The 22650-nt window shown below is 45.7% G+C and overlaps 1 protein-coding gene across 1 annotated transcript; it reads right to left on the bottom strand.

Annotated features, from left to right (window-relative positions):
• Positions 1 to 8498: 8498 nt before the first annotated feature.
• Positions 8499 to 9922, bottom strand: LOC121555588 (zinc finger protein 239-like; the record flags this gene model as incomplete). The annotated part of the gene is made up of 1 exon (XM_041869426.2): positions 8499 to 9922. A coding segment is annotated over one exon (975 nt), but the record flags the coding sequence as incomplete, so codon positions are not given.
• Positions 9923 to 22650: the final 12728 nt, after the last annotated feature.

The raw sequence follows: 22650 nt of genomic DNA, 5'->3' as shown, positions 1-22650 counted from the left end.
CCAGAGATCACACAGCCAAAGCCTTTCAGCATGACAACGCCCCAGAGATCACACAGCCAAAGCCTTTCAGCATGACAACGCCCCAGAGATCACACAGCCAAAGCCTTTCAGCATGACAACGCCCCAGAGATCACACAGCCAAAGCCTTTCAGCATGACAACGCCCCAGAGTCACACAGCCAAAGCCTTTCAGCATGACAACGCCCCAGAGATCACACAGCCAAAGCCTTTCAGCATGACAACGCCCCAGAGATCACACAGCCAAAGCCTTTCAGCATGACAACGCCCCAGAGATCACACAGCCAAAGCCTTTCAGCATGACAACGCCCCAGAGATCACACAGCCAAAGCCTTTCAGCATGACAACGCCCCAGAGATCACACAGCCAAAGCCTTTCAGCATGACAACGCCCCCAGATCACACAGCCAAAGCCTTTCAGCATGACAACGCCCCAGAGATCACACAGCCAAAGCCTTTCAGCATGACAACGCCCCAGAGATCACACAGCCAAAGCCTTTCAGCATGACAACGCCCCAGAGATCACACAGCCAAAGCCTTTCAGCATGACAACGCCCCAGATCACACAGCCAAAGCCTTTCAGCATGACAACGCCCCAGAGATCACACAGCCAAAGCCTTTCAGCATGACAACGCCCCAGAGATCACACAGCCAAAGCCTTTCAGCATGACAACGCCCCAGAGATCACACAGCCAAAGCCTTTCAGCATGACAACGCCCCAGAGATCACACAGCCAAAGCCTTTCAGCATGACAACGCCCCAGAGATCACACAGCCAAAGCCTTTCAGCATGACAACGCCCCAGAGATCACACAGCCAAAGCCTTTCAGCATGACAACGCCCCAGAGATCACACAGCCAAAGCCTTTCAGCATGACAACGCCCCAGAGATCACACAGCCAAAGCCTTTCAGCATGACAACGCCCCAGAGATCACACAGCCAAAGCCTTTCAGCATGACAACGCCCCAGAGATCACACAGCCAAAGCCTTTCAGCATGACAACGCCCCAGAGATCACACAGCCAAAGCCTTTCAGCATGACAACGCCCCAGAGATCACACAGCCAAAGCCTTTCAGCATGACAACGCCCCAGAGATCACACAGCCAAAGCCTTTCAGCATGACAACGCCCCAGAGATCACACAGCCAAAGCCTTTCAGCATGACAACGCCCCAGAGATCACACAGCCAAAGCCTTTCAGCATGACAACGCCCCAGAGATCACACAGCCAAAGCCTTTCAGCATGACAACGCCCCAGAGATCACACAGCCAAAGCCTTTCAGCATGACAACGCCCCAGAGATCACACAGCCAAAGCCTTTCAGCATGACAACGCCCCAGAGATCACACAGCCAAAGCCTTTCAGCATGACAACGCCCCAGAGATCACACAGCCAAAGCCTTTCAGCATGACAACGCCCCAGAGATCACACAGCCAAAGCCTTTCAGCATGACAACGCCCCAGAGATCACACAGCCAAAGCCTTTCAGCATGACAACGCCCCAGGATCACACAGCCAAAGCCTTTCAGCATGACAACGCCCCCGAGATCACACAGCCAAAGCCTTTCAGCATGACAACGCCCCAGAGATCACACAGCCAAAGCCTTTCAGCATGACAACGCCCAGAGATCACACAGCCAAAGCCTTTCAGCATGACAACGCCCCAGAGATCACACAGCCAAAGCCTTTCAGCATGACAACGCCCCAGAGATCACACAGCCAAAGCCTTTCAGCATGACAACGCCCCAGAGATCACACAGCCAAAGCCTTTCAGCATGACAACGCCCCAGAGATCACACAGCCAAAGCCTTTCAGCATGACAACGCCCCAGATCACACAGCCAAAGCCTTTCAGCATGACAACGCCCCAGAGATCACACAGCCAAAGCCTTTCAGCATGACAACGCCCCAGAGATCACACAGCCAAAGCCTTTCAGCATGACAACGCCCCAGAGATCACACAGCCAAAGCTACAGCGGAATGGCTAGGGAATAAAAAGGTTAAATGTCCTTGAGTGGCCCACTCAGAGCCCTGACCTCAATCCAATTGAACATTTGTGGCATGACTTGTGGCCTAGCAGTTAAGAGGTGTGGGCCAGTAACCCGAAAGGTTGTTGGTTCGAATCCCCGAGCTGACTAGCCTAAATCTGTCGATGTGCCCTTGAGCAAGGCACTTAACCCTAATCTGCTAAATGACTAAAATGTAAAATAACATTGTGAAAATCCCCCAAATCATAAAGTAGAGGAGATCCCCCTCTCGAAAGTTGGTATTCCCCTAGATTATAGATGATTATGTTCAACAATATATTGAAACATTGGCCAAATCAATTTCAATATTCATGTTTATATTTATCTATAGGTGAAACATTTCGGTGTCTTAAAGGAGGCCTAGGTAAGGACAAAATGTTTTTAAAAAATATATGCACATTTTGATGAATTATTTCTCAATTATGCTTTTAGATACAAATGTCAAATGTACAGTGGGGAGAACAAGTATTTGATACACTGCCGATTTTGCAGGTTTTCCTACTTACAAAGCATGTAGAGGTCTGTAATTTTTTATCATAGGTACACTTCAACTGTGAGAGACGGAATCTAAAACAAAAATCCAGAAAATCACATTGTATGATTTTTAGGTAATTAATTTGCATTTTATTGCATGACATAAGTATTTGATCACCTACCAACCAGTAAGAATTCCGGCTCTCACAGACCTGTTAGTTTTTCTTTAAGAAGCCCTCCTGTTCACCACTCATTACCTGTATTAACTGCACCTGTTTGAACTCGTTACCTGTATAAAAGACACCTGTCCACACACTCAATCAAACAGACTCCAACCTCTTCACAATGGCCAAGACCAGAGAGCTGTGTAAGGACATCAGGGATAAAATTGTAGACCTGCACAAGGCTGGGATGGGCTACAGGACAATAGGCAAGCAACTTGGTGAGAAGGCAACAACTGTTGGCGCAATTATTCGCAAATGGAAGAAACACAAAATAACTGTAAATCTCCCTCGGCCTGGGGCTCCATGCAAGATCTCACCTCGTGGGGCATCAATGATCATGAGGAAGGTGAGGGATCAGCCCAGAACTACACGTCAGGACCTGGTCAATGACCTGAAGAGCGCTGGGACCACAGTCTCAAAGAAAACCATTAGTAACACACTACGCCGTCATGGATTGAAATCCTGCAGCGCACGCAAGGTCCCCCTGCTCAAGCCAGCGCACCTCTTTAAGGAATACCTGGGATAGGATAAAGTAATCCTTCTACCCCTCCCTTACCCCAACCCCCCCAAAAAAAAGTGTAAAGTAGTTATCCCACTGGCTATAAGGTGAATGCACATTTGTTTCGTTGCTACGTAATGTAATATCCAGGCCCGTCTGAAGTTTGCCAATGACCATCTGGATGATCCAGAGGATGAATGGGAGAAGGTCATGTGGTCTGATGAGACAAAAATTGAGCTTTTTGGTCTAAACTCCACTCGCCGTGTTTGGAGGAAGAAGAAGGATGAGTACAACCCCAAGAACACCATCCCAACCGTGAAGCATGGAGGTGGAAACATCATTCTTTGGGGATGCTTTTCTGCAAAGGGGACAGGACGACTGCACCGTATTGAGGGGAGGATGGATGGGGCCATGTATCGCGAGATCTTGGCCAACAACCTCCTTCCCTCAGTAAGAGCATTGAAGATGGGTCGTGGCTGGGTCTTCCAGCATGACAACGACCCGAAACGCACAGCCAGGGCAACTAAGGAGTGGCTCCGTAAGAAGCATCTCAAGGTCCTGGAGTGGCCTAGCCAGTCTCCAGACCTGAACCCAATAGAAAATCTTTGGAGGGAGCTGAAGGTCGGTATTGCCCAGCGACAGCCCCGAATGGAGGAGTGGGCCAAAATCCCTGCTGCAGTGTGTGCAAACCTGGTCAAGACCTACAGGAAACGTATGATCTCTGTAATTGCAAACAAAGGTTTCTGTACCAAATATTAAGTTCTGCTTTTCTGATGTATCAAATACTTACATCATGCAATAAAATGCAAATTAATTACTTAAAAATCATACAATGTGATTTTCTGGATTTTTGTTTTAGATTCCGTCTCTCAGAGTTGAAGTGTACCTATGATAAAAAATTACAGACCTCTACATGCTTTGTAAGTAGGAAAACCTGCAAAATCGGCAGTGTAGCAAATACTTGTTCTCCCCACTGTATGTCAACAATCCTTCCTCAAAATGACCATTCTATGGTTTACATTTGAATGAAAATCCTCAATCATTGTCTTTTTTTGTCCTGGTTTCATGAGGTATCACTAAGTACTTACTGGTGTTAATCAGATCTCTCTCCTCTTCTTGTTCTTCCTCCTCATCCTCCTCCTCCTCTTTCACTCTGAACGTGTCTTCCTCTTCTTTCACTACAACATCCTCTTCTTTCACTCTGAACGCGTCTTCCTCTTCTTTCACTGTAACATCCTCCTCCTCTTTCACTCTGAACGCGTCTTCCTCTTCTTTCACTGTAACATCCTCCTCCTCTTTCACTCTGAACGCGTCTTCCTCTTCTTTCACTGTAACGTCTTTCTCTTCTTCTTTCACTGTAACAGCCTCACCCTCCACCTTCTTCTCTTTCACGACCTCCTCTTCTTTAGCGGGAGGGGAGTAGCTTAGTGAGCTCATGGTCGGGGATGTTAGTTAGCTAGCTAGTTAGTTGGTTAGCATTAGCGACTAGCCTAGTGCTACTGCTAATTTAACCTGCCAGCTAGCAGACGAATAACAACAACAACGTAAATACGACAGAAGTGTGTTTAAAACACAGTGACTAATATACACCGAAATCCTCTAAAGCGCTTTATTGTCTCGGCTATATTGGTTAGCAAGCTACCCAGATTACTGACTAGCTGTTATTGTTGAATAAACGTCCCGTCCACTAGATTATACGTCACACTCCGCCAGCGTCGCCTCACAACGTCACAAAAAGTCTATATATTTTTTTTTTTAAAGCGTAATTAAATTGTTGCCAGCAGCACAGTTACATTCACCAACGCTCTGGATAAAAATGAAAAACAGCCTAACCAGCTCTGCTAGGGCGAGTAAAATGGTCAGAGTGAAGTGTTCTCTGTAAATGTGTGTTTGGAAGTAGCTAGCCAACGTTAGCCGGTTAGCTTGGGTGTTTGACTGCCGTCAACCCGACTCCTCCGCCAGAACGAAACGCTCTGGATTTACCGACGGACAATCTGACAATGCTCTGGATTTACCGACGCCCAGCGCGCACTCTGTGGCACTCCAGATTGAATTTACGAACACACCCGAAATCGTAAAAACGTCCGGCTAGTAATTTGTTACGCTAACAAGCTAGCGAGAGGTCGCATAGCAACAGTATCAACTTCCGGTAGACAGGCGAAGCTCTAGAACGCTCGACTGGAACGATACCGTTCGTTTACAGAATCCTAAAATGAACTTATAGTATGTAGTATATACTCATTAAGTATGTAGGATACAGTATTTTTAGTATGGGTATTCGAATAAACATTATTTAGGGTAGAGGTGCTGACTAACGGTGAATAAACTGTAAGCTATAAAAACTAATAAAGAGAGTTGCACTCTATGTATAAACTCCCAGTAATTTATTGAGTAAGAAACCACCTTTATTGGTTATTTACCTTTACTGGGAGTTTATACATAGTGTGCAACTATCTTTATTTGTTTTTAATAGTATGGGTATTCGAACACAGCTCCACAGTTACCTCTGCTGCAGAGGATAAGTTCATTAGAGTTACCAGCCTCAGAAACCGGCAATTAACTGCACCTCAGATTGCACCTCACAGAGTTCAAGTAACAGACACATCTCAACATCAACTGTTCAGAGGAGACAGCGTGAATCAGTCCTTCATGGTCGAATTGCTGCAAAGAAACCACTACTAAAGGACACCAATAACAAGAAGAGACCTGCTTGGGCCAAGAAACACGAGCAATGGACATTAGACCGGTGGAAATGTGTCCTTTGGTCTGATGAGTCCAAATGTAAGATTTTTGGTTCCAACCGCTGTGTCTTTGTGAGACGCAGAGTAGGTGAACAGATGATCTCTGCATGTGTGGTTCCCACTGTGAAACATGGAGGAGGAGGTGTTATTGTGTGGGGGTGCTTTGCTGGTGACACTGTCTGTGATTTATTTAGAATTCAAGGCACACTTAACCAGCATGGCTACCACAGCATTCTACAGCGATACGCCATCCCATCTGGTTTGCGCTTAGTGGGACTATCATTTGTTTTTCAACAGGATAATGACCCAACACACCTCCAGGCAGTTTAAGGGCTATTTGACCAAGAATGAGAGTGATGGAGTGCTGCATCAGATGACCTGGCCTCCACAATCACCCGACCTCAACCCAATTGAGATGGTTTGGGATGAGTTGGACCACAGAGTGAAGGAAAAGCAGCCAACAAGTGCTCAGCATATGTGGGAACTCCTTTAAGACTGTTGGAAAAGCATTCCAGGTGAAGCTGGTTGAGAGAATGCAAAGCTGTCATCAAGGCAAAGGGTGGCTATTTTGAAGAATCAAAAATATAAAATATATTTCGATTTGTTTAACACTTTTTTGGTTACTACATGATTCCATATGTCTTATTTCATAGTTTTGATGTCTTCACTATTATTCTACAATGTAGTAAATAGTAAAAATAAAGAAAAACCCTTGAATGGAGTAGGTGTGTCCAAACTTTTGACTGGTACTGTATATTTTTCAATTTCTGTGTTTAACATAATATAATTTTAGTATGCATTAAGACATCGGTAATATAATAAACAATTGTAGACAGGAAATGCATTTCTATAGCTTCCAAAATATTTTTTACAAATGGTAGATGAGTGCCAAGATGGAGGTTCGGCGGTGTAGTAACCTGGTATATTTATGTTAAGTATTATGTTTACCAATAGATGACAGTATTGACTCAATACAGGGTTTGCTTTCTGCTATCCGTAGCCGTTTAAATGTCTGACATATAACTGTGTTCAGAAAGCCTTCGTTTGTTAGCTAGCCTCAGGTAGCGCACGCCAGGTCCATTCCCGTAATGTTATTCTAAGTTACAATTAAATACTAAAAAAACATACTTGTGTTTACATTTTACATTTGAGTCATGTAGCAGAGGCTCTTATCCAGAGTACATATTTAACCCCGTATTGAGTCGCTACTGCCATGTGCTGGTAAACATAATAATAATATACCAGGTTACTACCGGTGGCTGTCGGTCATCCAGTGTCTATAGAAATCATCGGACAGAACTTAGTAACATCGTGTAAAATCACCAGGTCTAAAAAGGTAAAGAATATAACAAATGCATCACATGAAAACAAACACCACATGAATATATCTTAAGTGCTCCATGGAAGAGAAACAGGATTTGAATCTACACATTAGTTTACAGAGAAGGTTGAGTGTATATGGGCAGGGTGGGAACAACACCTCTGTAGTTTGTTAGCTAGATCGTTAGTTTACAGAGAAAGTTGAGTGTATATGGGCAGGGTGGGAAACAACACCTCTGTAGTTTGTTAGCTAGATCGTTAGTTTACAGAGAAAGTTGAGTGTATATGGGCAGGGTGGGAAACAACACCTCTGTAGTTTGTTAGCTAGATCGTTAGTTTACAGAGAAGGTTGAGTGTATATGGGCAGGGTGGGAAACAACACCTCTGTAGTTTGTTAGCTAGATCGTTAGTTTACAGAGAAAGTTGAGTGTATATGGGCAGGGTGGGAAACAACACCTCTGTAGTTTGTTAGCTAGATCGTTAGTTTACAGAGAAAGTTGAGTGTATATGGGCAGGGTGGGAAACAACACCTCTGTAGTTTGTTAGCTAGATCGTTAGTTTACAGAGAAAGTTGAGTGTATATGGGCAGGGTGGGAAACAACACCTCTGTAGTTTGTTAGCTAGATCGTTAGTTTACAGAGAAAGTTGAGTGTATATGGGCAGGGTGGGAAACAACACCTCTGTAGTTTGTTAGCTAGATCGTTAGTTTACAGAGAAGGTTGAGTGTATATGGGCAGGGTGGGAAACAACACCTCTGTAGTTTGTTAGCTAGATCGTTAGTTTACAGAGAAAGTTGAGTGTATATGGGCAGGGTGGGGAACAACACCTCTGTAGTTTGTTAGCTAGCTACTAGTTTTACAGGCTTTGGTTTTTCAATTTGATACTTTGAGGTTGGACGTTAGCACGTACGGCTCGTTAGCACGTACAGCTCGTTAGCACGTATGGCGCACCGATTGGTGTCACCTCGTTAGTATGGGTTACACTTGCGCTTAAGTTTGGTTTTGGGTTTTTCTTTTGTTTGCCTCTTGGGCAGATTTAGTGGGTCTCATGGAGGGTGTCTTTTAGGTCCCAGTTGTTGTTGCTGGTCATCTTCCAGTGGACCCCCCCATAGTGTCTTTCAGAACCCCTCCTAAAACCCCACCTGTTTAGTTGTGGTTGTTGCTGGTCAACTTCCAGTGGACCCCCCCATAGTGTCTTTCAGAACCCCTCCTAAAACCCCACCTGTTTTGTTTTTTAACAACGTGATGTTGCGCTCCAAAGGGATAACTTGATAATCGAAAGAAAAACATGTTTATATATTAGCCTAGTGGTTATAAGCACTTAGGCATATCATGTGAAATAGGCCTCGTGAAATCATTGTCAACGTTTTACCATTGGAACACTTGATGTAATTTCCTCAAATGTTTTACCATTGGAACACTTGATGTAATTAAATCAAACGTTTTGCCATTGGAACACAATATTCTTAAATCAAACGTTTTGCCATTGGAACACTTGATGTAGCCTGCAGTCACATTCACCATGGTTGTCTCGAGCATGCTAAAGCGTTCACAGCTGATTGGTTATTCCCCACCATTTACAACGTCACTGAGCGCCATCACTATCTTTCCTTCGTGGATCTCCTGCATGTATATAGGTCTGGTGTTGGAGATCATTCCACACTCTGTGGATCTCCTGCATGTATTTTCTGATGTTTAATCAGAGAACTTGAATGAGAGTATCTCTTGTCACATTGATCACAGCTATAAGGCTTCTCTCCTGTGTGTGTTCTCTGGTGTTGTGTCAGGTTTCTTTGGGAAGCAAAGCTCTTCCCACAGTCAGAGCAGTGGTAAGGTTTGTCTCCTGTGTGTGTTTGCTTATGTTCAGTCAGATAATTAGCTCTACCAAAGCTTTTCCCACATTGATCACAGCTATAAGGTTTCTCTCCTGTGTGTGTTCTCTGGTGTGATTTCAGGTTGCCTGACTGAGTAAAACTCTTGCCACACTGATAACAGCTATAAGGTTTCTCTCCTGTGTGTACTCGCTGGTGTACTACCAGCTGGCCCGATGTAGTAAAACTATCCCCACATACATCACAGCTATAAGGTTTCTCTCCTGTGTGTGTTCTCTGGTGTTCTTTAAGGTGTTCTATACGAGAAAAACTTTTCCCACACCGATCACAGCTATAAGGATTCACTCCCGTGTGGGTTCTCTGGTGTATAGTCAAGTGTGCTGACTGAGTGAATCTCTTCCCACACAGATCACAGCTATAAGGATTCTCTCCTGTGTGGGTTCTCTGGTGCAGCTTCAAATTCTGTGATGTTGAAAAGCTTTTCCCACAATCTGAACAGTGGTGAAGCTTCTCTCCTGTGTGTCCCCGCTGGTGTGTTTTCAGATTACTTGAATGAGTAAAACTCTTCCCACATTGATCACAGCTATAAGGTTTCTCTCCTGTGTGTACTCGCTGGTGTATTTTAAGTTCTGATGAAGATTTGCAACGTTTCCCACAGTCAGAGCAGCAGTGAGGTTTCTTTCCTGTGGGTCTCCGCTGGTGTTTCTTGAGATGTTCTGATCTGAAGAGACTTTTCTCTGCCTCGTCAGCATCATGATGTTGTTGAGGCTCCCCAGAGGATCCACGATAGTCACGTCTCTCTCCTGTGTGAACGACAAAGTCACACAGTCAATGTAGTGAATCTTTTAAATGTTTTTACAAACTTTGACAATTGTCTTCTAAGTCTTGTTTTGGTTAGTTTTCGGTCCACCAACCACTGTAGCAGAAAGATTAAAGAATATACCAGCCACTATTTTTCTGCCACAGGGAATTGTGGGCGGCAGGTAGCTTAGTGGTTTAGAGCCGACTAGGTGAAAAATCTGTCGATGTGCCCTTGAGCAAGGCACTTAACCCTAATTGCTCCTGTAAGTCGCTCTGGATAAGAGCGTCTGCTAAATGACTAAAAATGTTTTAAAAAATGTAAAAATGATTACACCAAAAATCACAAAACAAATAAAACGAATGAGCATGCTCGGCAATGTTTGTAAAAACAAGAAATGTAAGTAAGAAGTAATGTGGTATATTGTCAATGTAATTACATTTTTGTGACCCGAGTCTTTTAACCAATGTGTTAAAATGTTTTATTTAGATACAATAGTAGTTATGAACAGTTGTACAAGTGAACATCAATAATCAACAAAGTGCCTGTCCTGCCAGATAAAATGCTGAGTGACACAGCTGATTATTATTATAGTTCAGAGCTCTACGCTGACGTTTTAAAAGGAGTACATGTGTCCCTAACTTTATATACTGAACTAAAATATAAACAACATGTAAAGTCTTGGTCCCATGTTTCATGCGGGATCGTCTGAGGAGGGGTGTGCTGAGGAGTATTTCTGTCTGTAATTTACATTTTAGTCATTTAGCAGACGCTCTTATCCAGAGCGACTTACAGTTAGTGAGTGCATACGTTTTTCACACTGGCCCCCCGTGGGAATCGAACCCACAACCCTGGCGTTGCAAGCACCATGCTCTACCAACTGAGCTACAGGGGGCCCTTTTGTGGGGGAAAAACTCATTCCGATTGGCTGGGCCTGGCTCCCCAGTGGGTGGGGCCTATGCTCTCCCAGGCCCACCCATGGCAGCGCCCCTGCCCAGTCGTGAAATCCATATATTAGGGCCTAATTTATTTATTTCAATTTACTTCTATGAACTGTAACTCAGTAAAATCTTTGAAATATTTGCATGTTGCTTTTATATTTTTGTTCAGTATAGTTAGGAGCTGGGCAATTCCATGAGACTCTGATTTTTCACTTTCACTAGAATGTATGCCAAAGGTATACCATTGCTGCTTTAAAACCACATACAGTGGGGGGAAAAAAGTATTTAGTCAGCCACCAATTGTGCAAGTTCTCCCACTTAAAAAGATGAGAGAGGCCTGTAATTTTCATCATAGGTACACATCAACTATGACAGACAAATTAAGAAAAAAATAATTCCAGAAAATCACATTGTAGGATTTTTAATTAATTTATTTGCAAATTATGGTGGAAAATAAGTATTTGGTCACCTACAAACAAGCAAGATTTCTGGCTCTCACAGACCTGTAACTTCTTCTTTAAGAGGCTCATCTGTCCTCCACTCGTTACCTGTATTAATGGCACCTGTTTGAACTTGTTATCAGTATAAAAGACACCTGTCCACAACCTCAAACAGTCACACTCCAAACTCCACTATGGCCAAGACCAAAGAGCTGTCAAAGGACACCAGAAACAAAATTGTAGACCTGCACCAGGCTGGGAAGACTGAATCTGCAATCAGCAGCTTGGTTTGAAGAACTCAACTGTGGGAGCAATTATTAGGAAATGGAAGACATACAAAACCACTGATGATCTCCCTCGATCTGGGGCTCCACGCAAGATCTCACCCCGTGGGGTCAAAATGATCACAAGAACGGTGAGCAAAAATCCCAGAACCACACAGGGGGACCTAGTGAATGACCTGCAGAGAGCTGGGACCAAAGTAACAAAGCCTACCATCAGTAACACACTACGCCGCCAGGGACTCAAATCCTGCAGTGCCAGACGTGTCCCCCTGCTTAAGCCAGTACATGTCCAGGCCCGTCTGAAGTTTGCTAGAGTGCATTTGGATGATCCAGAAGAGGATTGAGAGAATGTCATATGGTCAGATGAAACCAAAATAGAACTTTTTGGTAAAAACTCAACTCGTTGTGTTTGGAGGACAAAGAATGCTGAGTTGCATCCAAAGAACACCATACCTACTGTGAAGCATGGGGGTGGAAACATCATGTTTTGGGGCTGTTTTTCTGCAAAGGGACCAGGACGACTGATCCGTGTAAAGGAAAGAATGAATGGGGCCATGTATCATGAGATTTTGAGTGAAAACCTCCTTCCATCAGCAAGGGCATTGAAGATGAAACGTGGCTGGGTCTTTCAGCATGACAATGATCCCAAACACACCGCCCGGGCAATGAAGGAGTGGCTTCGTAAGAAACATTTCAAGGTCCTGGAGTGGCCTAGCCAGTCTCCAGATCTCAACCCCCATAGAAAATCTTTGGAGGGAGTTGAAAGTCTGTGTTGCCCAGCGACAGCCCCAAAACATCACTGCTCTAGAGGAGATCTGCATGGAGGAATGGGCCAAAATACCAGCAACAGCGTGTGAAAACCTTATGAAGACTTACAGAAAACGTTTGACCTGTGTCATTGCCAACAAAGGGTATATAACAAAGTATTGAGAAACTTTTGTTATTGACCAAATACTTATTTTCCACCATAATTTGCAAATAAATTCATAAAAAATCCTACAATGTGATTTTCTGGATTTTTTTTTCTCATTTTGTCTGTCATAGTTGACGTGTACCTATGATGAAAATTACAGGCCTCTCATCTTTTTAAGTGGGAGAACTTGCACAATTGGTGGCTGACTAAATACTTTTTTCCCCCCACTGTATGTGTACATCAGTTCAACAACAGTTTGTGGCCCTGTTACTAAGATTAGTATTTACTGGTGATAATCTGACCTTCTGTCTCCTCCTCCTCTTTCACTCCAAAAACTGCATCCTCCTCTTCTTCTTTCACTGTAACATCCTCCTCCTCTTTCACTCTGAACGCGTCTTCCTCTTCTTCTTTCACGGTAACAGCCTCACCCTCTACTTGTTTTATTGCTGTGACATCCTCCTCTTCCTCCTCCTCTTTCACGACAACGTTCAGCCACAGACCCTCTTTCTCCGTCCAGCAGACCTCCTCTTCTTTAGCAGGAGGAGAGTAGCTTAGTGAGCTCATGGTCGGGGATGTTAGCTAGTTAGGACTAGCGATTAGCGTAGCGCTAGGCTAATTTATCAAGCCAGCTAGCTGACTAACAACAACTTAAATATGAAATGAAAAGTAGATACGATATAATTGTGTTCCCAGTGGCTAATACACACCGACACAGTCCAAAGCTCTTCAATGTTTCGGCGATAATAGCTAGCTAGCATTAGCCTAGTGCTAGGCCAACTTATCAAGACAGCTAGCTGACTAACAACAACTTAAATATGAAATGAAAAGTAGATACGATATAATTGTGTTCCCAGTGGCTAATACACACCGACACAGTCCAAAGCTCTTCAATGTTTCGGCGATAATAGCTAGCTAGCATTAGCCTAGTGCTAGGCCAACTTATCAAGACAGCTAGCTGACTAACAACAACTTAAATATGAAATGAAAAGTAGATACGATATAATTGTGTTCCCAGTGGCTAATACACACCGACACAGTCCAAAGCTCTTCAATGTTTCGGCGATAATAGCTAGCTAGCATTAGCCTAGTGCTAGGCCAACTTATCAAGACAGCTAGCTGACTAACAACAACAACGTAAATATGAAGTCAAAAGTAGATACGATATAATTGTGTTCATAACACAGTCCAGAGATTGAATGTTTCTGCTATGTCGCCTAACAAGCTACCTAGGTGGCTGACTAGATGTTGTTGTTAAAGAAACGTCCCGTCCACTAGATTATACGTCACACTGGTAGCATCGCCTGAAAGACGCATATCGCCATCTGCCGACTGGAGTGGGTATCGCCGTTGAGAAAATACTTTCAGACAAAATGTTAAAAAGCGACTGCCCCTAAAAAAACCAACGACTCCCTTTGAAAACCGCCTGTGTGTCATCGATATGAGTCAGAAGCATTTATTATAGTGTCAAAATTGACTACAAAGTATAGCTAAATAGGATAACTTTGGTCATAGCCACTCAGCACGTAACGTCCACAGACATTGAATTATGGTCGATATCAGGTCTGTCTGATGTTGCCACTAACTCGCCCAAAAGTCTTCTTCTGTGGGTTTTATGGCGACTACAACCCCAAAAAGGTTTATTGCTGCCACCAACTGGACGGGTTGAAACCAAAACAAAAAAGAAAATCCATTGGGAAACGAACTTAATCCACCCAAAATAAAAATAATGCATAGCACTCTTCAAGTGCACCATTCAAACCCTCAACCGTTTTAACCTCTACTTGTCCTGTACTACGGTTGAGCTAACGTGTGCGAATGTGATTAGCATGACTGTTGTAAGTAACAGCACACTTTCCAGGACACAGACATGTCTTATATGGGCAGAAAGCTTAAATTATTGTTAATCTAACTGCACTGTCCAATTTACAGTAGCTATTACTGTGAAAAAATACCATGCTATTGTTTGAGGATAGTGTACAATAACAAAAAACGTATTACGGCAACTGGTTTGATACGTTCACCTCTGAAGGTAAATAATGTACTTACATTCAGTAATCTTGCTCTGATTTGTCATCCTAAGGTTCCCAGAGATCAAATGTAGCATAGTTTTGTTTGATAAAATCCATTTTTATATTCAAATGTAGGAACTTGGTTCTACAGTTTGAACCCCTGCTGTCTCTGGCTCCACACCCACCCCGCCCGGCCATCTACATGTGTGAAAGTTAGTGTATAAGCTAATGATCCATTATTTATCACATTCCTGGGAGTGTGTAAACTTACATTTTGTATTATCATATTATTTTTGTATGCTCTCTATAGTTATGTACTTGAAAATGTATTAATTGACCAATTGGGCACATTTGGGCAGACTTGATAGGGCGGCAGGTAGCTTAGTGGGCGGCAGGTAGCTTAGTGGGTAAGAGCGTTGTGCCAGTATCCGAAAGTATCCGAAAGGTCGCTGGTTCTAATCCCCGAGCCGACTAGGTGAAAAATCTGTCGATGTGCCCTTGAGCAAGGCACTTAACCCTAATTGCTCCTGTAAGTCGCTCTGGATAAGAGCGTCTGCTAAATGACTAAAATGTAAAATGTAAATGTTGATACAAAATAGTCCAGTATTGCAATGCTTCACTGGATCAATCTGAAGCTTTGCACACACTGCTGCCATCTAGTGGCCAAAATCTATATTGCGCCTAAACTGCAATATTGTATTGTGGCCTTTCTCTTGCATTTCAAAGATGATGGGGGAAAAAAATAGAAAAAGCATGTTTTTTTGTTTGTATTATCTTTTATCAGATTCTCCTACATTAATTTCACATTTCCACAAACTTCAAAGTGTTTCCTTTCAAATGGTACCAAGAATATGCATATCCTTGCTTCAGGTCCTGAGCTACAGGCAATTCGATTTGGGTATGTCATTTTAGGCGAAAATTGAAAAAAAGGCTCAGATCCTTAAGAGATTAACTGCTGCTGCATATAATATGCTCTGGACAGCCCTGACTTTGACCACCTCATTCCCTTTCACCATTGTGGGGCGTTCGAAAGATGTGGCTTCATGGTTCCCACCATAAGTACAACATGTCACATTTTCATCACTTTTATAACACATGATTATGATCTTTTCCACAACTTGGACATCTCGGATTCTCCCTTCTGCAAACACTTGAAAACACGACCAAAAGCTTTACAATGATCACATTGGTCTTGGGATAAATGCTCTGACTCTGTAGTTAATATACCTCAACTGCACTTGAGTAGGGAGAGACTCCATATCAAAAAACAAAACAACATTTTCTTCATTCACCACACGAGTCATCCGACGTGCATCAATCACTCCAGGAATATGTTTCATCTCTTCAACATTGGACTTCCCAGGAGACGCCAGATATAACCCCTGTACCTATGAGACACACACACAACACTTCAAACGTATCAAATCGGGTGAGACGTAACACACGTTTCTTCTGATCCAAAGAAGCACAAAAAAAATCAAAACTAGCCCGCCTCTCTCGTGATCCTCACAGCCTTCACTTTACCCAGCACTCTCTCCACCAGTTTGGATATCTCAAAATGGTTTCCTCAAGATCGGTAATTCGATCAGCTGCTCCTCATTTAACAGACCGTTCTGAAAGACACTATGGGGGGTCCACTGGAAGATGAACAGCAACAACCACAACTAAACAGGTGGGGTTTTAGGAAGGGGTTCTGAAAGACACTATGGGGGGGTCCACTGGAAGATGAACAGCAACAACCACAACTAAACAGGTGGGGTTTTAGGAGGGGTTCTGGAAGACACTATGGGGGGGGTCCACTGGAAGATGAACAGCAACAACCACAACTAAACAGGTGGGGTTTTAGGAGGGGTTCTGGAAGACACTATGGGGGGTCCACTGGAAGATGACCAGCAACAACCACAACTAAACAGGTGGGGTTTTAGGAGGGGTTCTGGAAGACACTATGGGGGGGTCCACTGGAAGATGAACAGCAACAACCACAACTAAACAGGTGGGGTTTTAGGAGGGGTTCTGAAAGACACTATGGGGGGGGGTCCACTGGAAGTTGACCAGCAACAACCACAACTAAACAGGTGGGGTTTTAGGAGGGGTTCTGAAAGACACTATGGGGGGGTCCACTGGAAGTTGACCAGCAACAACCACAACTAAACAGGTGGGGTTTTAGGAGGGGTTCTGAAAGACACTATGGGGGGGTCCACTGGAAGTTGACCAGCAACAACCACAACTAAACAGGTGGGGTTTTAGGAGGGGTTCTGAAAGACACTATGGGGGGGTCCACTGGAAGTTGACCAGCAACAACCACAACTAAACAGGTGGGGTTTTAGGAGGGGTTCTGAAAGACACTATGGGGGGGTCCACTGGAAGTTGACCAGCAACAACCACAACTAAACAGGTGGGGTTTTAGGAGGGGTTCTGGAAGACACTATGGGGGGGTCCACTGGAAGATGAACAGCAACAACCACAACTAAACAGGTTGTGTTTTAGGAGGGGTTCTGGAAGCCACTATGGGGGGGTCCACTGGAAGTTGACCAGCAACAACCACAACTAAACAGGTGGGGTTTTAGGAAGGGTTCTGAAAGACACTATGGGGGGGGGTCCACTGGAAGTTGACCAGCAACAACCACAACTAAACAGGTGGGGTTTTAGGAGGGGTTCTGAAAGACACTATGGGGGGTCCACTGGAAGTTGACCAGCAACAACCACAACTAAACAGGTGGGGTTTTAGGAGGGGTTCTGGAAGACACTATGGGGGGGGGTCCACTGGAAGTTGACCAGCAACAACCACAACTAAACAGGTGGGGTTTTAGGAAGGGTTCTGAAAGACACTATGGGGGGTCCACTGGAAGTTGACCAGCAACAACCACAACTAAACAGGTGGGGTTTTAGGAGGGGTTCTGGAAGACACTATGGGGGGGGTCCACTGGAAGTTGACCAGCAACAACCACAACTAAACAGGTGGGGTTTTAGGAAGGGTTCTGAAAGACACTATGGGGGTCCACTGGAAGTTGACCAGCAACAACCACAACTAAACAGGTGGGGTTTTAGGAGGGGTTCTGAAAGACACTATGGGGGGGTCCACTGGAAGTTGACCAGCAACAACCACAACTAAACAGGTGGGGTTTTAGGAAGGGTTCTGAAAGACACTATGGGGGGGGTCCACTGGAAGTTGACCAGCAACAACCACAACTAAACAGGTGGTTTTAGGAAGGGTTCTGAAAGACACTATGGGGGGGGTCCACTGGAAGTTGACCAGCAACAACCACAACTAAACAGGTGGGGTTTTAGGAGGGGTTCTGGAAGACACTATGGGGGGGGTCCACTGGAAGTTGACCAGCAACAACCACAACTAAACAGGTGGGGTTTTAGGAGGGGTTCTGAAAGACACTATGGGGGGGGGGGTCCACTGGAAGTTGACCAGCAACAACCACAACTAAACAGGTGGGGTTTTAGGAGGGGTTCTGGAAGACACTATGGGGGTCCACTGGAAGATGACCAGCAACAACCACAACTAAACAGGTGGGGTTTTAGGAGGGGTTCTGAAAGACACTATGGGGGGGTCCACTGGAAGATGACCAGCAACAATCACAACTAAACAGGTGGGTTTTAGGAGGGGTTCTGAAAGACACTATGGGGGGTCCACTGGAAGTTGACCAGCAACAACCACAACTAAACAGGTGGGGTTTTAGGAGGGGTTCTAGAAGACACTATGGGGGGTCCACTGGAAGTGGACCAGCAACAACCACAACTAAACAGGTGGGTTTTAGGAGGGGTTCTGGAAGACACTATGGGGGGGGTCCACTGGAAGATGACCAGCAACAACCACAACTAAACAGGTGGGGTTTTAGGAGGGGTTCTGGAAGACACTATGGGGGGGTCCACTGGAAGTTGACCAGCAACAACCACAACTAAACAGGTGGGGTTTTAGGAGGGGTTCTGAAAGACACTATGGGGGGGGGGTCCACTGGAAGTTGACCAGCAACAACCACAACTAAACAGGTGGGGTTTTAGGAGGGGTTCTGGAAGACACTATGGGGGGTCCACTGGAAGTTGACCAGAAACAACCACAACTAAACAGGTGGGGTTTTAGGAGGGGTTCTGGAAGACACTATGGGGGGGGTCCACTGGAAGTTGACCAGCAACAACCACAACTAAACAGGTGGGGTTTTAGGAGGGGTTCTGAAAGACACTATGGGGGGGTCCACTGGAAGTTGACCAGCAACAACCACAACTAAACAGGTGGGGTTTTAGGAGGGGGTTCTGAAAGACACTATGGGGGGGTCCACTGAAAGTTGACCAGCAACAAACACAACTAAACAGGTGGGGTTTTAGGAGTGGTTCTGAAAGACACTATGGGGGGGTCCACTGGAAGTTGACCAGCAACAACCACAACTAGACAGGTGGGTTTTAGGAGGGGTTCTGGAAGACACTATGGGGGGGTCCACTGGAAGATGACCAGCAACAACCACAACTAAACAGGTGGGTTTTAGGAGGGGTTCTGGAAGACACTATGGGGGGTCCACTGGAAGTTGACCAGCAACAACCACAACTAAACAGGTGGGGTTTTAGGAGGGGTTCTGAAAGACACTATGGGGGGGTCCACTGGAAGTTGACCAGCAACAACCACAACTAAACAGGTGGGGTTTTAGGAAGGGTTCTGAAAGACACTATGGGGGGGTCCACTGGAAGTTGACCAGCAACAACCACAACTAAACAGGTGGGGTTTTAGGAGGGGTTCTGAAAGACACTATGGGGGGGTCCACTGGAAGTTGACCAGCAACAACCACAACTAAACAGGTGGGGTTTTAGGAAGGGTTCTGAAAGACACTATGGGGGGGGTCCACTGGAAGTTGACCAGCAACAACCACAACTAAACAGGTGGTTTTAGGAAGGGTTCTGAAAGACACTATGGGGGGGTCCACTGGAAGTTGACCAGCAACAACCACAACTAAACAGGTGGGGTTTTAGGAGGGGTTCTGGAAGACACTATGGGGGGTCCACTGGAAGTTGACCAGCAACAACCACAACTAAACAGGTGGGGTTTTAGGAGGGGTTCTGAAAGACACTATGGGGGGGGGGTCCACTGGAAGTTGACCAGCAACAACCACAACTAAACAGGTGGGGTTTTAGGAGGGGTTCTGGAAGACACTATGGGGGGTCCACTGGAAGATGACCAGCAACAACCACAACTAAACAGGTGGGGTTTTAGGAGGGGTTCTGAAAGACACTATGGGGGGGGGGTCCACTGGAAGATGACCAGCAACAACCACAACTAAACAGGTGGGTTTTAGGAGGGGTTCTGAAAGACACTATGGGGGGGTCCACTGGAAGTTGACCAGCAACAACCACAACTAAACAGGTGGGGTTTTAGGAGGGGTTCTGGAAGACACTATGGGGGGGTCCACTGGAAGTGGACCAGCAACAACCACAACTAAACAGGTGGGTTTTAGGAGGGTTCTGGAAGACACTATGGGGGGTCCACTGGAAGATGACCAGCAACAACCACAACTAAACAGGTGGGGTTTTAGGAGGGGTTCTGGAAGACACTATGGGGGGTCCACTGGAAGTTGACCAGCAACAACCACAACTAAACAGGTGGGGTTTTAGGAGGGGTTCTGAAAGACACTATGGGGGGGTCCACTGGAAGTTGACCAGCAACAACCACAACTAAACAGGTGGGGTTTTAGGAGGGGTTCTGGAAGACACTATGGGGGGGTCCACTGGAAGTTGACCAGAAACAACCACAACTAAACAGGTGGGGTTTTAGGAGGGGTTCTGGAAGACACTATGGGGGGGGGTCCACTGGAAGTTGACCAGCAACAACCACAACTAAACAGGTGGGGTTTTAGGAGGGGTTCTGAAAGACACTATGGGGGGGGTCCACTGGAAGTTGACCAGCAACAACCACAACTAAACAGGTGGGGTTTTAGGAGGGGGTTCTGAAAGACACTATGGGGGGTCCACTGAAAGTTGACCAGCAACAAACACAACTAAACAGGTGGGGTTTTAGGAGTGGTTCTGAAAGACACTATGGGGGGGCCACTGGAAGTTGACCAGCAACAACCACAACTAGACAGGTGGGTTTTAGGAGGGGTTCTGGAAGACACTATGGGGGGGGGGTCCACTGGAAGATGACCAGCAACAACCACAACTAAACAGGTGGGTTTTAGGAGGGGTTCTGGAAGACACTATGGGGGGGTCCACTGGAAGTTGACCAGCAACAACCACAACTAAACAGGTGGGGTTTTAGGAGGGGTTCTGAAAGACACTATGGGGGGGGTCCACTGGAAGTTGACCAGCAACAACCACAACTAAACAGGTGGGGTTTTAGGAAGGGTTCTGAAAGACACTATGGGGGGTCCACTGGAAGTTGACCAGCAACAACCACAACTAAACAGGTGGGGTTTTAGGAGGGGTTCTGAAAGACACTATGGGGGGTCCACTGGAAGTTGACCAGCAACAACCACAACTAAACAGGTGGGGTTTTAGGAAGGGTTCTGAAAGACACTATGGGGGGGGTCCACTGGAAGTTGACCAGCAACAACCACAACTAAACAGGTGGTTTTAGGAAGGGTTCTGAAAGACACTATGGGGGGGGTCCACTGGAAGTTGACCAGCAACAACCACAACTAAACAGGTGGGGTTTTAGGAGGGGTTCTGGAAGACACTATGGGGGGGTCCACTGGAAGTTGACCAGCAACAACCACAACTAAACAGGTGGGGTTTTAGGAGGGGTTCTGAAAGACACTATGGGGGGGGGGGGTCCACTGGAAGTTGACCAGCAACAACCACAACTAAACAGGTGGGGGTTTTAGGAGGGGTTCTGGAAGACACTATGGGGGGTCCACTGGAAGATGACCAGCAACAACCACAACTAAACAGGTGGGGTTTTAGGAGGGGTTCTGAAAGACACTATGGGGGGGGTCCACTGGAAGATGACCAGCAACAACCACAACTAAACAGGTGGGTTTTAGGAGGGGTTCTGAAAGACACTATGGGGGGTCCACTGGAAGTTGACCAGCAACAACCACAACTAAACAGGTGGGGTTTTAGGAGGGGTTCTGGAAGACACTATGGGGGGTCCACTGGAAGTGGACCAGCAACAACCACAACTAAACAGGTGGGTTTTAGGAGGGGTTCTGGAAGACACTATGGGGGGTCCACTGGAAGTTGACCAGCAACAACCACAACTAAACAGGTGGGGTTTTAGGAGGGGTTCTGGAAGACACTATGGGGGGGGTCCACTGGAAGTTGACCAGCAACAACCACAACTAAACAGGTGGGGTTTTAGGAGGGGTTCTGGAAGACACTATGGGGGGGGTCCACTGGAAGTTGACCAGCAACAACCACAACTAAACAGGTGGGGTTTTAGGAGGGGTTCTGAAAGACACTATGGGGGGGTCCACTGGAAGTTGACCAGAAACAACCACAACTAAACAGGTGGGGTTTTAGGAGGGGTTCTGGAAGACACTATGGGGGGGTCCACTGGAAGTTGACCAGCAACAACCACAACTAAACAGGTGGGGTTTTAGGAGGGGTTCTGAAAGACACTATGGGGGGGGTCCACTGGAAGTTGACCAGCAACAACCACAACTAAACAGGTGGGGTTTTAGGAGGGGGTTCTGAAAGACACTATGGGGGGTCCACTGAAAGTTGACCAGCAACAAACACAACTAAACAGGTGGGGTTTTAGGAGTGGTTCTGAAAGACACTATGGGGGGTCCACTGGAAGTTGACCAGCAACAACCACAACTAGACAGGTGGGTTTTAGGAGGGGTTCTGGAAGACACTATGGGGGGGTCCACTGGAAGATGACCAGCAACAACCACAACTAAACAGGTGGGTTTTAGGAGGGGTTCTGGAAGACACTATGGGGGGTCCACTGGAAGTTGACCAGCAACAACCACAACTAAACAGGTGGGGTTTTAGGAGGGGTTCTGAAAGACACTATGGGGGGTCCACTGGAAGTTGACCAGCAACAACCACAACTAGACAGGTGGGTTTTAGGAGGGGTTCTGGAAGACACTATGGGGGGGGGGTCCACTGGAAGATGACCAGCAACAACCACAACTAAACAGGTGGGGTTTTAGGAGTGGTTCTGAAAGACACTATGGGGGGGTCCACTGGAAGTTGACCA

This window comes from Coregonus clupeaformis, unplaced genomic scaffold (genome assembly GCF_020615455.1).
Source record: "Coregonus clupeaformis isolate EN_2021a unplaced genomic scaffold, ASM2061545v1 scaf0766, whole genome shotgun sequence".
Classification (NCBI taxonomy): domain Eukaryota; kingdom Metazoa; phylum Chordata; class Actinopteri; order Salmoniformes; family Salmonidae; genus Coregonus; species Coregonus clupeaformis.
The sequence above is the reverse complement of the archived record's forward strand: the minus strand, read 5'-3'. Positions and strand labels throughout refer to the sequence as shown.